The 12638-nt window shown below is 51.4% G+C and overlaps 1 protein-coding gene across 1 annotated transcript in view; it reads left to right on the forward strand.

Annotated features, from left to right (window-relative positions):
* The window catches only part of AMDHD2 (amidohydrolase domain containing 2), a gene marked incomplete at its 5' end in the record, with an annotated part of 11577 nt that extends 1945 nt beyond the window's left edge, over nucleotides 1-9632 (forward strand). Inside the window, 8 exons of the mRNA XM_014542183.1 lie at nucleotides 6809-6863; nucleotides 7032-7244; nucleotides 7331-7419; nucleotides 7499-7643; nucleotides 7717-7824; nucleotides 7988-8056; nucleotides 8893-8994; nucleotides 9382-9632. Coding sequence (XP_014397669.1) covers nucleotides 6809-6863; nucleotides 7032-7244; nucleotides 7331-7419; nucleotides 7499-7643; nucleotides 7717-7824; nucleotides 7988-8056; nucleotides 8893-8994; nucleotides 9382-9470 — 870 coding nt within the window. The remainder of the gene's footprint in view (nucleotides 1-6808; nucleotides 6864-7031; nucleotides 7245-7330; nucleotides 7420-7498; nucleotides 7644-7716; nucleotides 7825-7987; nucleotides 8057-8892; nucleotides 8995-9381) is intronic.
* Nucleotides 9633-12638: the final 3006 nt, after the last annotated feature.

Here is a 12638-nt window from a genome sequence, read left to right on the forward strand (position 1 = left end):
CCTGCCTTTCTATGTCTGCTGCACCAGCTGGTTCACATCCTTCCCCACCTACCTGTGCAGTACATTGGCCCATCATGATACAAACTGTGAGATCTTTTTCCTTAGGAGAAGGAGCTTCTGGCCAGAGGACTCTTATTTTCTTCCCAGCACTCACCAACCCCCTTAAACACTTACAGGATAAAGACCTTGGGAAGCAGAGAATAAACTGATTTATAGTGGAAATTGTTGAGGGCTTTGAACATAAAAATTTTAACACAGGTGTCATCTTAGAAACTACAGGACTGCTCATTTGGCTGTCTCCCCTACCCCTACTCCCATCCACCCCCCCTTCTTCCATGGCCCATTCATACTGAGCAGAACTAGATTGCCTCTTTGTCAGAGTTACCCAGGTTTTGTCATCATGCTCTGGTCCATTGAGACCACCTGCTCTTTTTCTGGGGGTGTCCTTCCAGGAGGAAGGTTGGCTTGCACTGTTCTCTGCTTCTCTGAGGCAAGATCAGGTACCTCCTCAGGGGGCAGCCAGGCCATGGCCTCTGGCCCCACATCTTCTACACTTTGACCTCTCCCACTTTTTCCTCCCTTGTAGGTGCCTCATTCCCTTCACCCTAGACTGTTTTTTATTCTGTTCTCTCTACTTAATGCTCTCTCGCTTTCCCTCTTAAAACTCTGTTCTGGAAAAACTCATCCATTGTCTTTTCTTTCATCTTTAGTGAACTTGTATATGTTATAACTTTCATGGCTTATTAGGAAAAATAGTAGCCCTTTGCCCCCACACTTCTCACTGAGGGAAGTCACTTTCTTTATTTTTTATATATTTTTTAATGGGACAGTCACTTTTAACTCAGTTGACCCTTTGGAATTTACCCTTATATCTCTAAAAACTATGCTGGTACTCCTGCTTGACTTTTCAGTTTAGAGCAGTATTATTGGCTTCTCATCAGGAAAGATGATTGGCTCTCTTTGGCCTCTTTTAGCTCTTTCGCTTCTTATCCTCCCCAAATAGTTTCTTGCAATTTTTGTTAGATTAGTCACTGGGACTGTGTAAAGAGGACTTGTAGCTCATTTACATTTAAAAAAAATCCTCACCTGAGGATTTTCCATTGCTTTTAGATAGAGTGGAAGGGAGAGAGCAAGGGAAGGGGGGCCAAAGAGAAAAAGAGAAACATCAGTGTGAGAGACATATCGATTGGGTGCCTCCTGCATGCTGACCAGGGCTGGGAACGAGCCTGCAATCCAGGTATGTGCCCTTGACTGGGAATCCAACCCGAGACCCTTTGGTGCTCAGGGCTGACACTAACCACTGAGAAACACCGTTTTTTTAAATTGATTTTTAGAGAGAGAGGAAAGGAAAGGGAGAAAGAGAAACATCAGTGTGACAACGGAGCATCAATCAACTACCTCCTGCACGGCCGAACCCCAGGCCTGTGCCCTGACGGGGATCAAACCAGCAACCTTTTGGTGTAGGGGATGATGCTCCAATCAACTGAGCCACACCGGCCAGGGCTGCGTAGTTTTTTATCTGCTGACTTAATTCCAGGCTTTCTGCCAGTTGTCTCTTTCCTCTTTTGGGATATTTAGACAGACCAAGGATTCCATCTGTTTCGTCGTCTTGTGGAAGCCTTGGGACCTACTTTTCCAGCACTGGCTGCTGGCCTTACCTGGCCAAGCTGTCCTGGGAGTCCCCTTACCCTCACTTGGAGGGGGTCCTCTGGCCTCTTTCTGCTGGATCTTTCTGTATCCCGTGTCTTCCTCTCTGCTGGTTTACACCTTTGTTTGGTGGAGCACATCCTCCAGTGACTTTCGGAGAGCGGGGTCGTAAGATGTAAAGGTTGTGAGATCTCGATAGTCCAAAAACGTTGTCTCTGGACTGATGGTTTGGCTAGGTTAGAATTCTAATTGAGGAGTCATTTTTCTCTAGAATTTTAAAGGCATTTAACTTCCAGAGTAGCTAATGAAAACTTGGAAACCATCTGACTCCTGATCCTTTGTGTGTGACCTGCTTCTTCCCTCTGGAAACTTGTGGGATCTTCCCTTTGTCCCTGGGTTCTAAAGTCTCAGGGTGACGCCCGAGCCACTTTGGCTCAGTGGATAGAGCATCGGCCTGCGGACTGAAGGGTCCCAGGTTTGATTCTGGGCAAGGGCACATGCCTGGGTTGCGGGCTGGATCCCCAATAGGGGACATGCAGGAGGCAGCCGATCAATGATTCTCTCTCATCATTGATGTTTCTATCTCTCTATCCCTCTTCCTTCCTCTCTAAAATCAATAAAAATATATGTTAAAAAATAAATTTTAATAGACTTTAGAATTGATATAGTGAATAATATATTTAATTTCTAAAGTCTACCTAAAATTTGAAAAGATCATTTTAAAGATCATTGTGCTCATTATTGGCCCATAGTCTGGAAGTCCTGTTTTGGGTTTTTTTGTTTGTTTGTTTGTTGTTTTTTTTGCTTTCCTTGAATTATTTCTTTGATGATTTTTCTCCATCATTTCTTTGTCTTTTCCTTCTGGGAGTTATTGTGCTGTTGGGCCTCCTGGATGGCGACTCTCCTTTTATTCTCTCCTTTCTTCCTCGTTGACTGTTTTCTGAACATTCTCTTAGCTTTTTTTATCTTCCAGTTCTTCTCTTATTTTTCTTTTTTTTTGCTTTAGTGCATATTTTTGTTAATCTAAAAATAAAAAGGCCCTTTAAAGTGAGAGGCAGCCCTGGCCAATATAGCTCAGTTGGTTAAAGCACCTTCCCGATACACCAAGGTTGTGGTGGATTCAATTCAGGGCATGTACAAGAATCAGCCAAGGCCCCTGGCCAGTGTAGCTCATGTTTGGGCATTGTCCCGTGCACTGAAGGGTTGCGGGTTTGTTCCCTGGTCAGGGCACGTGTCCAGGCTCAATCCCCAGTAAGGGGTGTGTAGGAGGCAGCCAATCAATGATTGTCTCTCATCATTGATGTTTCTATCTCTCCCTTTCCCTTCCTATCTGAAATAAAAATATATATATATATATATATATTTTTAAAAAGAATCAACCAATGAATGCATAAATAAGTGGAGCAGCAAATCAATGTTTCTCCCTTCCTCTCTCTAAAAATCAATAAATAAAAAATTTAAAAATAAAGTGAGAGGCAAAGTATTTATTTGAGATCAAGGAATAGCTATTTGGGAAGCACTGATTTAGGCAGCTGTCCAAGTAATGTTCTGATTTGGAGACAAAAGCAATGGGTATTTATATGAATGAGAAGGGGAAGGGGAACAGTTACATCAATTAAAGGAAGGCATTTTTATTGGTGTGGATAATATAACAGTTGATGTTAATGCTTTTATAATTAAATAATAATCCTATATAATAAAAGTCTAATATGCAAATAGACTGAATGGCGGAAAGACCGGTCGTTATGATGCACACTGACCTCCAAGGGGTAGACACTCAAAGCAGGAGCTGCCCCCTGGTGGTCAGTGCGCTCCCACAGAGGGAGCGCCGCTCAGCCAGAAGCCAGGCTCATGGCTGGAGAGCGCAAGCAGGTGGCGGGAGCCTCTCCTGCCTCTGCGGTAGCGCTAAGAATGTCTGACTGCTGGCTTAGGCCTGCAGATATCCCTCAAGGGCTCCCAGAAGTGAGGGCGCAGGCCAGGCTGAGGGACCTCCCTCCCAGTGCACGAATTTTGTGCACTGGGCCTCTAGTATTAAATAATATGTTATTATATTTAGAGAGAGTGAGAGAGGAGAGAGACATTGATGTGAGAGAGAAACATCCATTGGTTGCCTCCTGATGGGATTGACCCCACAACCTGGGTATGTGCCTTGATCAGGAATCGAACTTATCACATTTTAGTGTATGGGACAACGCTCCAACCATTGTGTCACACCGGCCAGGGAAATAGTGATGTTAATTCTAAACAATCTTTTTAATTTTCAGTGCAGTAGTCATAATAACTGCTTTCTTGTTATCTTTGCAGACAGTTCTTTGGGATACAATGTTACTTAAGCCCAGTCCAGATGGTTTATTTTGCCCTGTTTTAACATTTCAAAAATGTAAGGTATAAGATGTGCAAGGGAGTTCCTCTGGCATGGTAGCTCTGGTTCCGTTATATAGTGACATTTATTATATATTTTTGGCACTTTAATGTGCAAGTGCTTGCTTTCCCCCCGTAATGTTCTTTTTTTCTAACATCCCATTTTTTTGTTATTTTTGTTATTGTTTGTTTTGTTTTAAGAATAGTTTATTGATTTTTATTTATTTATTTTTTAATATAAAGTCTTTTAAAAAAATCTTTATTGATTTCAGAGAGGAAGGGAGAAGGAGAGAGAGATAGAAACATCAATGATGAGAATCATTGATCAGCTGCCTCCTGCACGCCCCCTACTGGAGATCGAGCCCGCAACCCAGGCATGTGCCCTTGGCTGGAATCGAACCTGGGACCCTTCAGTCCGCAGGCTGATGCTTTATCCACTGAGCCAAGCGGCCAGGGCAGTTTATTGATTTTTAGAGAGAGGAAGGGAGAAGAGAGAAACATCAATGTGAGAGCATAACATTGATTGCCTGCCTCTTAAACACTCTCTACTGGGGATTGAGCCCACAACCCAGGCACATGCCCTGACCGGGAATTGAACCAGCTACCGCCTGGTGCATTGCAGGATGCTCCAACAAACTGAGACACACCGGCCAGAGCTCACATCCCATTCTTATTTCATGGGTATGAGACCTCTCTTACTTGTTCTCCTTTCCTTGGGTTTTTGCTCCCGACCAGGTGTGTCCTTTCAGAGGCTTTCTCAAGCTGGTAGGCCTTGGTCATCTATTCTGATTGAGAGCAGTTCTCAGCTAGCCACCAGGAGCGCCAGGGGGTGTTCCTGAGAGCACCCTTAGGTTGAGATCCCTGAGTCCTTCCTCCTTAGCTGGTCAAATCCCCAGAGAAGAGTCTTGTTCTGTTCAGAGGGAACAATCCTGACTGGTGACATTCAGGGAGCATTAAAAATATAAACTTCAGCCCTAGCTGGTTTGGCTCAGTGGATAGAGCATCGGCCTATGGACTGAAGGGTCCCAGGTTTGATTCTGGTTGGGGGCACCAGAATCGAGCCTGGGTCATGGGCTCGATCCCTGGTGTGGGGCATGCAGGAGGCAGCCGATAAATGTGTTTCTCACATCATTGATGTTTCTATCTCTCCCTTTCCCTTCCTCTCTGAAATCAATAAAATATATACTTTAGCCCTAGCGGGGTTGGTTCAGTGGATAAAGCATCGGCCCACAGACCGAAGGGTCCCAAATTCGATTCTGGGCAAGGCACGCGTCCTTTGGTTGCAGGCTTGATCCCTGGCCCTGGTTGGGGTGCATTCGGGAGGCAACCAATCAATGTGTCTCTCTCACATTGATGTTTCTCTCTGTCTCTCCCCCTCCCTTCCACTCTCTAAAAATCAATGGAAAAATATCCTTGGGGGTATGTATATGTATGTATGTGTGTGTGTGTATGTGTGTATATATATATATAAATAAACTTCAGGCCCTGGCCAGGTAGCTCAGTTGGTTAGAGCATTGTCCCAATGTGTCAAGGTTGCAGGTTCAATCCCTGTCGCCAAACCGGTTTGGCTCAGTGAATAGAGCGTTGGCCTGCGGACTGAAAGGTCCCAGGTTCGATTCCAGTCAAGGGCATGTACCTTGGTTGCAGGCACATCCCCAGTAGGGGGTGTGCAGGAGGCAGCTGGTCGCTGTTTCTCTCTAATCAATGTTTCTAACTCTATCCCTCTCCCTTCCTCTCTGTAAAAAATCAATAAAAAATATTTAAAAAAAAAAAAGAATCAACCAATGAGTGTCTAAATAAGTGGAACAACAAATCAATGTTTTTCCCATTCTCTCTCTCCCTCCCTCCCTCCCTCCAAAATCATACATATTTCTTTTTAATTGCCCCATTTTCTGCTTCTACCCACTTGTCTGGTTTACTTCTCTAGCCTCTTGGCAGGGCATACTCGGGGATCCAGCTGGTCTTTAACGAGGCTCCTGCTGTTTGTCCCCCCACTTCTCAAGGCACCAGGTGTTGCCGGCCTGAGCCCATGGGGGCTTTGGGGCCTTGTTTCCTTCCTTCCCCCACAGTGCATGGCTGCCCACATCTGCCCCGCATCCACTTGTTGGGCTCCAAGCAGGGTCAGCCTACCCTTCTCCTGTCCTCTCTGTCACACCAGGTTTAAGGCTCTTAAATATCTCTGTACTCTGTCCCAGGCTCACCCAGGGACTTGACAGCATTCTGTGGGCTCCTTCCCCACCTTGAAGGAGGGAGATGTGGGCTGGGACGCCTGCCTGCCTGCCCACCTCCAGGATCACTACATTGTGTGAGCACCTGTCACACACAAGTGACCCTCACGACTGTGTCCAGCTCTAGGCACAGTATGGCCGTCCTGTCAGTGCCTGAAACCCTGCTTTTGCCCCTTGCTCTGCCTGGATTGCACATACTCCTTCTGCCTCTGGCCTTCAGGGAGGCCAGGCCCATCACCCTGTCTGGGTCCAAACCCTTGGGGCATGCTGCCTGGACTTGGACCATCTTGAGGACCATGCACCTGACCCTTGCCTGGGGTCTCCTCACCTCCTGGTCCTCATAGGCAGGCCAGTCTTACATCCCAGGCCTGTCATTCTTGGTGCTGCTGACTGCCCTGCTGGTTCTGAGCGCCATGCTTTCCCTGACCATGGTTGGGGGCCTTTGACCATCTTCTAATACCTGATGGAAGGCCAGTGAGCACTAGACTAGGCTCCGAACTGTGACCTTGGCTGGGCTGTAACGTTGGTGCTGGGCCATTGGGGGCAGGGCTTTAACAGCTGGTTCCCCCCAGGTCCTTCCTCAGATCCCTGTGAAGAGTGGTGGCCCCCATGGGGCAGGGGTCCTCGGTGAGTGGCTGACCCCTCTCCTCGCCCCCACCCTGGGAGGTTCCTATGGGACCTGTTGGCAGCCCCTACTCTTCCAGATGCCCAAATGGGGTGGGAGGGTGGGCAGGTGAGAGGGGCAGGGGCTGCAGGGTGAGAGGCCTGCTGGAGCCATCCACTCCCTCCTACCAGGTGTGCACCTGGAGGGCCCGTTTATCAGCCGGGAGAAGCGGGGTGCACACCCTGAGGCCTACCTGCGCTCTTTTGAGGCCAATGCCTTCCATGATGTTCTGGCCACCTACGGGTCCCTGGACAACGTTCGCATTGTGACGCTGGCTCCCGAGTTGGGCCGTAGCCATGAGGTGATCCGGGCACTGACGGCTCGGGGCATCTGTGTGTCCCTAGGTGAGAGGGTCTGTCCCCACCCGAGGGGGAAGGCAGCCTGGGGCTCCTGGGCGGGTGGCAGAACCTGAGTGCAGGTGCCTGTGCAGGGCACTCCGTGGCTGACCTGCAGGTTGCAGAGGAAGCCGTGCAGAGCGGGGCTACCTTCATCACCCACCTCTTCAACGCCATGCTGCCTGTGAGTGCTGCCCCAGCTCCCGGTGGGTGGGCTGGGGGCTCCTGCTGTTGCTCAGCTTCTCCATCCCGGCCCTGCCCAGTTCCACCACCGGGACCCTGGCATCGTGGGGCTCCTGACGAGTGACCGGCTGCCCCCCGGGCGCCACATCTTCTATGGAATGATCTCCGATGGCATACACACCAACCCCGCAGCCCTGCGCATCGCCCACAGGGCCCATCCCCAGGGTGAGCGACTGGGCAGGGAGGGGGCAGGTAGGAGGACCATGTGGGGCAGGTCTTGAGGCCTCTTCATCCCCAGGGCTGGTGTTAGTCACCGACGCTGTCCCTGCCCTGGGCTTGGGCAATGGCCGACACACGCTAGGGCAGCAGGAGGTGGAAGTGGATGGGCTGACGGCCTATGTGGCAGGTGAGTGACCATTGTCCCCACTGGCTGCCCACATTAGAAGAGCCCCTCAGCCCCTCGGGTGGGATGCAAGAACCTAGGTGTCCCCAGCCAACCCACACCCCATCCAGTGTGCCTGGTGGCCCCTGCCCTCCACCCCCCAGAGCCTGCCCTCTCTGCTCTCAAGGCACCAAGACACTGAGCGGCAGCATAGCTCCGATGGACGTCTGCATTCGGCATTTCCTGCAGGCCACAGGTCAGCGAGGCTGGTGTGTGTGTGTGTGTGCGTGTGCATGTTGGGAGTGGAGGTTGCATCTGAGAGAAGCTGGACATCTCTTGTCTGTCATGTCTAGTGGGGTTCCTCAGGGATGGGCATTCGTAAGTTGGTAAGGTCCCACCCATAGGGAGAGGGGGGAGGAGGACAAGCAGGCAAAGAGCTGGAACCCAGGGTGACAGGCACCTAAGCCAGGGCACCCAAGACTTTGCCCCACATGAGAGCAGGGCATTGGTTCGGAGCCTATGGGATTGCAGGACTTAGCAGGTACAGAGCTGTGATGAGGTGGAGGGGGCCAGGCTCCGGGGTCAGGCTATATGTTCTAGGGGAGGTGGGTTGGGGTTATCTGGCAGAGGTTGTGGTTGGCCAGGCCCCATGGGGCTCTTTGCAGCACCCAGGTAGGGTGTCATCTGGGAGCTGAGGGTCACCAGGGTCCGAGATGCTGTTTAGAGCAGCAAGGAGACAGGCTGGGAGGCAGGAGACCGCTGTGGCCTGGCCTGGGAGTGATGCAGGAGGCGGAGGAAATTGGGTTTGGTTATTTGACTTCTTGATATGGGCAGAGCACCAAGTCCTAGGTGGCCTCATGGATGCCCAGGGTACTGCTTTCTTGTGGGGGTGCTCCCCCTGGGACCCAGAAGGAGGGTCCCCACAGGGTTGGGATGGGTGAGTGGCTGCGAGGGATGAGACTGGGGGGTCTTGTCGACCTGCTGCAGAGTCCTGGGATATGTCCTTCCCCCCCACCCCCATCCCTAGGACTTGGAGCTCCAGGGATTGGGGGGCGGGGTGAGGATGGTCACCCAGCTGTGTCTCCTGAGCAGGCTGCAGTGTGGAGTCGGCCCTGGAGGCTGCGTCACTGCACCCCGCCCAGCTACTGGGACTGGAGAAGCTCAAGGGAACCCTGGACTTTGGAGCTGATGCAGGTCAGGGTCCAAGGTGGGGTGGCCTGGGCAGCCTGAAGATTCAGGAGTTCTTGGGAGGCCTGGGTCAGGGACAGGGTGGGCAGAAGGTTAGACTGTCCCCAGCGTCCAGGCAGCCTCACCCAGCAACCAGCCTCGGTCTGGCCCCACTCCCCCAGCAGGCCAGGCTTCTGACATCCGAGACTAGGTTGGGCAGGGGGCTCCTGGACCCTTATTCCTTCCTCCCACTGCCAGAGTCTCGGTTCCAGGGCCTCAGTCAGTCTGTGCTGGGTCAGGGCATCCTCTCCTGCACAAGTTGTGTCCCAGGCTTTGGCTTTCCCACCTGCCTTGGGCTGGGGTAGGAGGGGCAGCCCCACCCCTGCCTCTGCTCACAGTCCACCTTTGACCCAGACTTCGTGATGCTCGACGACTCCCTCCACGTTCAGGCCACCTACATCTCAGGAGAGTTGGTTTGGCAGGCGGAGGAGGACAGGCAGTGACCTGGGACCACAGCTGGAAAGGACACCCAGCCTCACCCGGACACTGACAATACTGGGCTGCTGAGGAGCTGGTCTCCGAGGAATGAATGGGAACCCTGCCCCAGGTGAATGACCTTAGCCCTGGAGGCGACTGGCTTGGATAAACCATCTTCCCCAAAGGGACTTGCCTGGTCTCTGAGTTTTGCTTCAAAGCAGGCTTTTGCTGTTTCCACTGTCACCCTGGTGGCCCTCCTGGGGCTGGGGGTTGGGGTTGTGGCTTAGGATTGGGAGTGGGTGGACTCCAGCTCAGCCCAGCCTTGCAAGGAGGCGTCACGGGGTCTGTTAGAAGGGTGTGTGAGGCCTGCAGACTTGCAGGCAGGTGTGTCATTTGGAAATGAATGGAGGGCGGGAGGGGGAAGCCACAGGCTATAGGTTGAAAAGCTGAAAACTGGCAGGAAGAGGCTGGGGGACAGTGAATGGGGACAACTTCAGAAGTTTGCCTGTTGTGGGGCTGAGGGAAAGGGTACATCTTGGAATTTTAAACAGGAGAGCATTGGTCTTAGAGACATTAAGAATATGGGCAAGGAATGTCTTAATTTGTGCTCTCAAGGGGCCACTACAGAGGTTTGGGAGGTAGGTGTGTGGGTGTCCTGTGGTCTCGCTCTCTGCACATCACCCAGCACTCCTCTCTGCCCTTCAGAGGGATCCACACTGGCCTCCGGACCCCAGGTTGCCCAGCTCTGATTTCAGGAGGCAGTGGTTGGAGGACCCCTGAGCTGACCGTGGCCACTGCTCCCTGGCCTGCCTGACTGGACCAGCCCTTGTCCCACCTTCATGAGCCCCCAAGATCATCCAGGCTCTGAATCTTTTGGAATCTTTTCTGAACAACCCAACTCCCAAGAGGGCTCCAGGAGCCATCCTGTACTCTTGGTGTCTGTACAGCTGTAGGTAACCCTGTCTGGTGTTGGTGGGCAGTTTGTGGTGACCAGTGTCCTGTGCCCTGCAGGACACAGGGTCCAACTGGACCCACCTTCCGAGTCTCCTCTCCCTGGCAAAGGTCCTTGGGAGAGGGCGGCTGAGCTCGGCTAATAGGTTAGCAGCTGAGCAGTGGTTGTCGGCACTTTCCTGGTACTGGGCCTCATTCATGATTATGGGTATTCACTTGCTCCGTCCGCCCGCCAAAAATCCAAAGGGCTGTCCTGTTTGTCATCTGGGGCACTGAGTCCCAGAGCTGGTGAGCATCGGGCCAGCACTTGGCCTGGCCTAGCCAACCGTGGGAGCCTGCCTTAGACCTGTCCACTCTTTGGGTGGAGAACCGAGGAGGGACTGGTTGAGATGGTGGCCAGCCAGGTGACACCAGAGATGACAGGAGCCAGCACAGCTGGGAAGAAAGCACTCGGGCAAAGGGAGCTGCCCCACAATGCACAGGCTTAGTGTGTTGGAGGAACAGAACTCATGGCCACTGGGGCTGGGGCTGGGCCCTGCAGCTGCAGGGAGAGTTCTGATGTTATTTGAAGTGTAGAGGCAGTGGCTGGAGTATCTTTTTTTTTTTTTTTAATTGTGGTAAAATACATGTAACAATCACCATTTTAAAAAATATATATTTTTTTATTGATTTCAGAGAGGGGGGGGGCAGAGAGAAAGAGAGAAACATCGATGAGAGAGAATCATTGATCGGCTGCCTTCTGCATGCCCCCTACTGGGGACAGCCTGCAACCGAGATATGTGCCCTTGACTGGAATCGCACCCAGGACCCTTCAGTCCACAGGCCAACGCTCTATCCACTGAGACAAACCAGCTAGGGCATTTTTTACCATTTTTAAGTATACCAGAGAGAGAGAAAGAGAGAAACATCGATGAGAGAGAATCATTGATCGGCTGCCTTCTGCATGCCCCCTACTGGGGACAGCCTGCAACCGAGATATGTGCCCTTGACTGGAATCGCACCCAGGACCCTTCAGTCCACAGGCCAACGCTCTATCCACTGAGACAAACCAGCTAGGGCATTTTTTACCATTTTTAAGTATACAGGTTGTTGGCATTAAATACATTCACATTGTTGTGCAATCATCACCACCATCTCCAGAACATTTTCATCACCCCAAACGGAAATTGCACCCATTAAACACTAACCCAAATTCCCCCTCCCCCAGCCCTGGCATCTGCCTGTCCACTTTGTTTCTAAGTCTGAGGCTGCCATTTAAGTTTGCCTTTGAGTTGCTGGGGGGTTTGGTGCTGGGGGTGGTAAGGAGACCCTGAGGGGCTGGCTGTCGGTGGCAGTGGGATGAGATGAGACAGGCTTGCCGAGGTGGCAGTGAAATGAGCCAGGCTTGCCCTACTCTGGGTGTGGAGTGGGAGGCAGGGGAGGTGATGCTAGGTGTGTGCCTGACTCACTGGAGTGGGGGTGACTCACTGAGATGCAGAGGCTGAGGTAGGATCCCTGGGGAGGGACCTGGTGTACTCTCAGGATCTCCCTGGCCTGTTTAATGTGTGTGAATGGGAAGGCTCGAGGGCCCAGGGTTGGTCCGAGCCTGGCCCAGGGACTGGTTTGGCCCAGGCTGCCACCGCATCTTTTTTTTTTTAAACATATATGAGTGTTTATTCCAATACTGCTGGCAGTATGTGTTGGTCCGAGCCTGGCCCAGGGACTGGTTTGGCCTAGGCTGCCACCACATCTTTTTTTTTTTTAAACATATATGAGTGTTTATTCCAGTACTGCTGGCAATATGGGAGAGCAGCAGGTCATCCACAAAAATCTGCTCTGCAGCCTCCCATAAGCCAGCTGCTTGTACAGATTGGACAAGGATTACATGGGGAAGCAGGGACTACAGGCATGAGGAAGTAGGAGGCTGGGGTGGGACTCCACTGTTTGGGCAACAGGCTGTTAATCTTTCCATGCTAATAGGCAGTTCCCGAATGAGAGTGGTTCCAAGGTTGACTCCCAGGTCCCGGGGGCGTACAACTCCCAGCCAGGTCAGAATGTCCTTTCTTTAACCAACACAAGGCAATCATGGTTAACAGAGCATGATTAATATTTCCCATAACCATAGCTAGTCCCAATATTCTATTCTTGCCCCTACCATTTCCCCACTGCTATTTCTATCATCTCATATCTATGAGATTAGTTTTAGATGAAAAGTCTCATCCTGCTGGACTGCATCTGCTTCTGCCTTGAAAGCAGTTACCAGG

The sequence above is a fragment of the Myotis brandtii genome, unplaced genomic scaffold (genome assembly GCF_000412655.1).
Source record: "Myotis brandtii unplaced genomic scaffold, ASM41265v1 scaffold292, whole genome shotgun sequence".
NCBI lineage: Eukaryota > Metazoa > Chordata > Mammalia > Chiroptera > Vespertilionidae > Myotis > Myotis brandtii.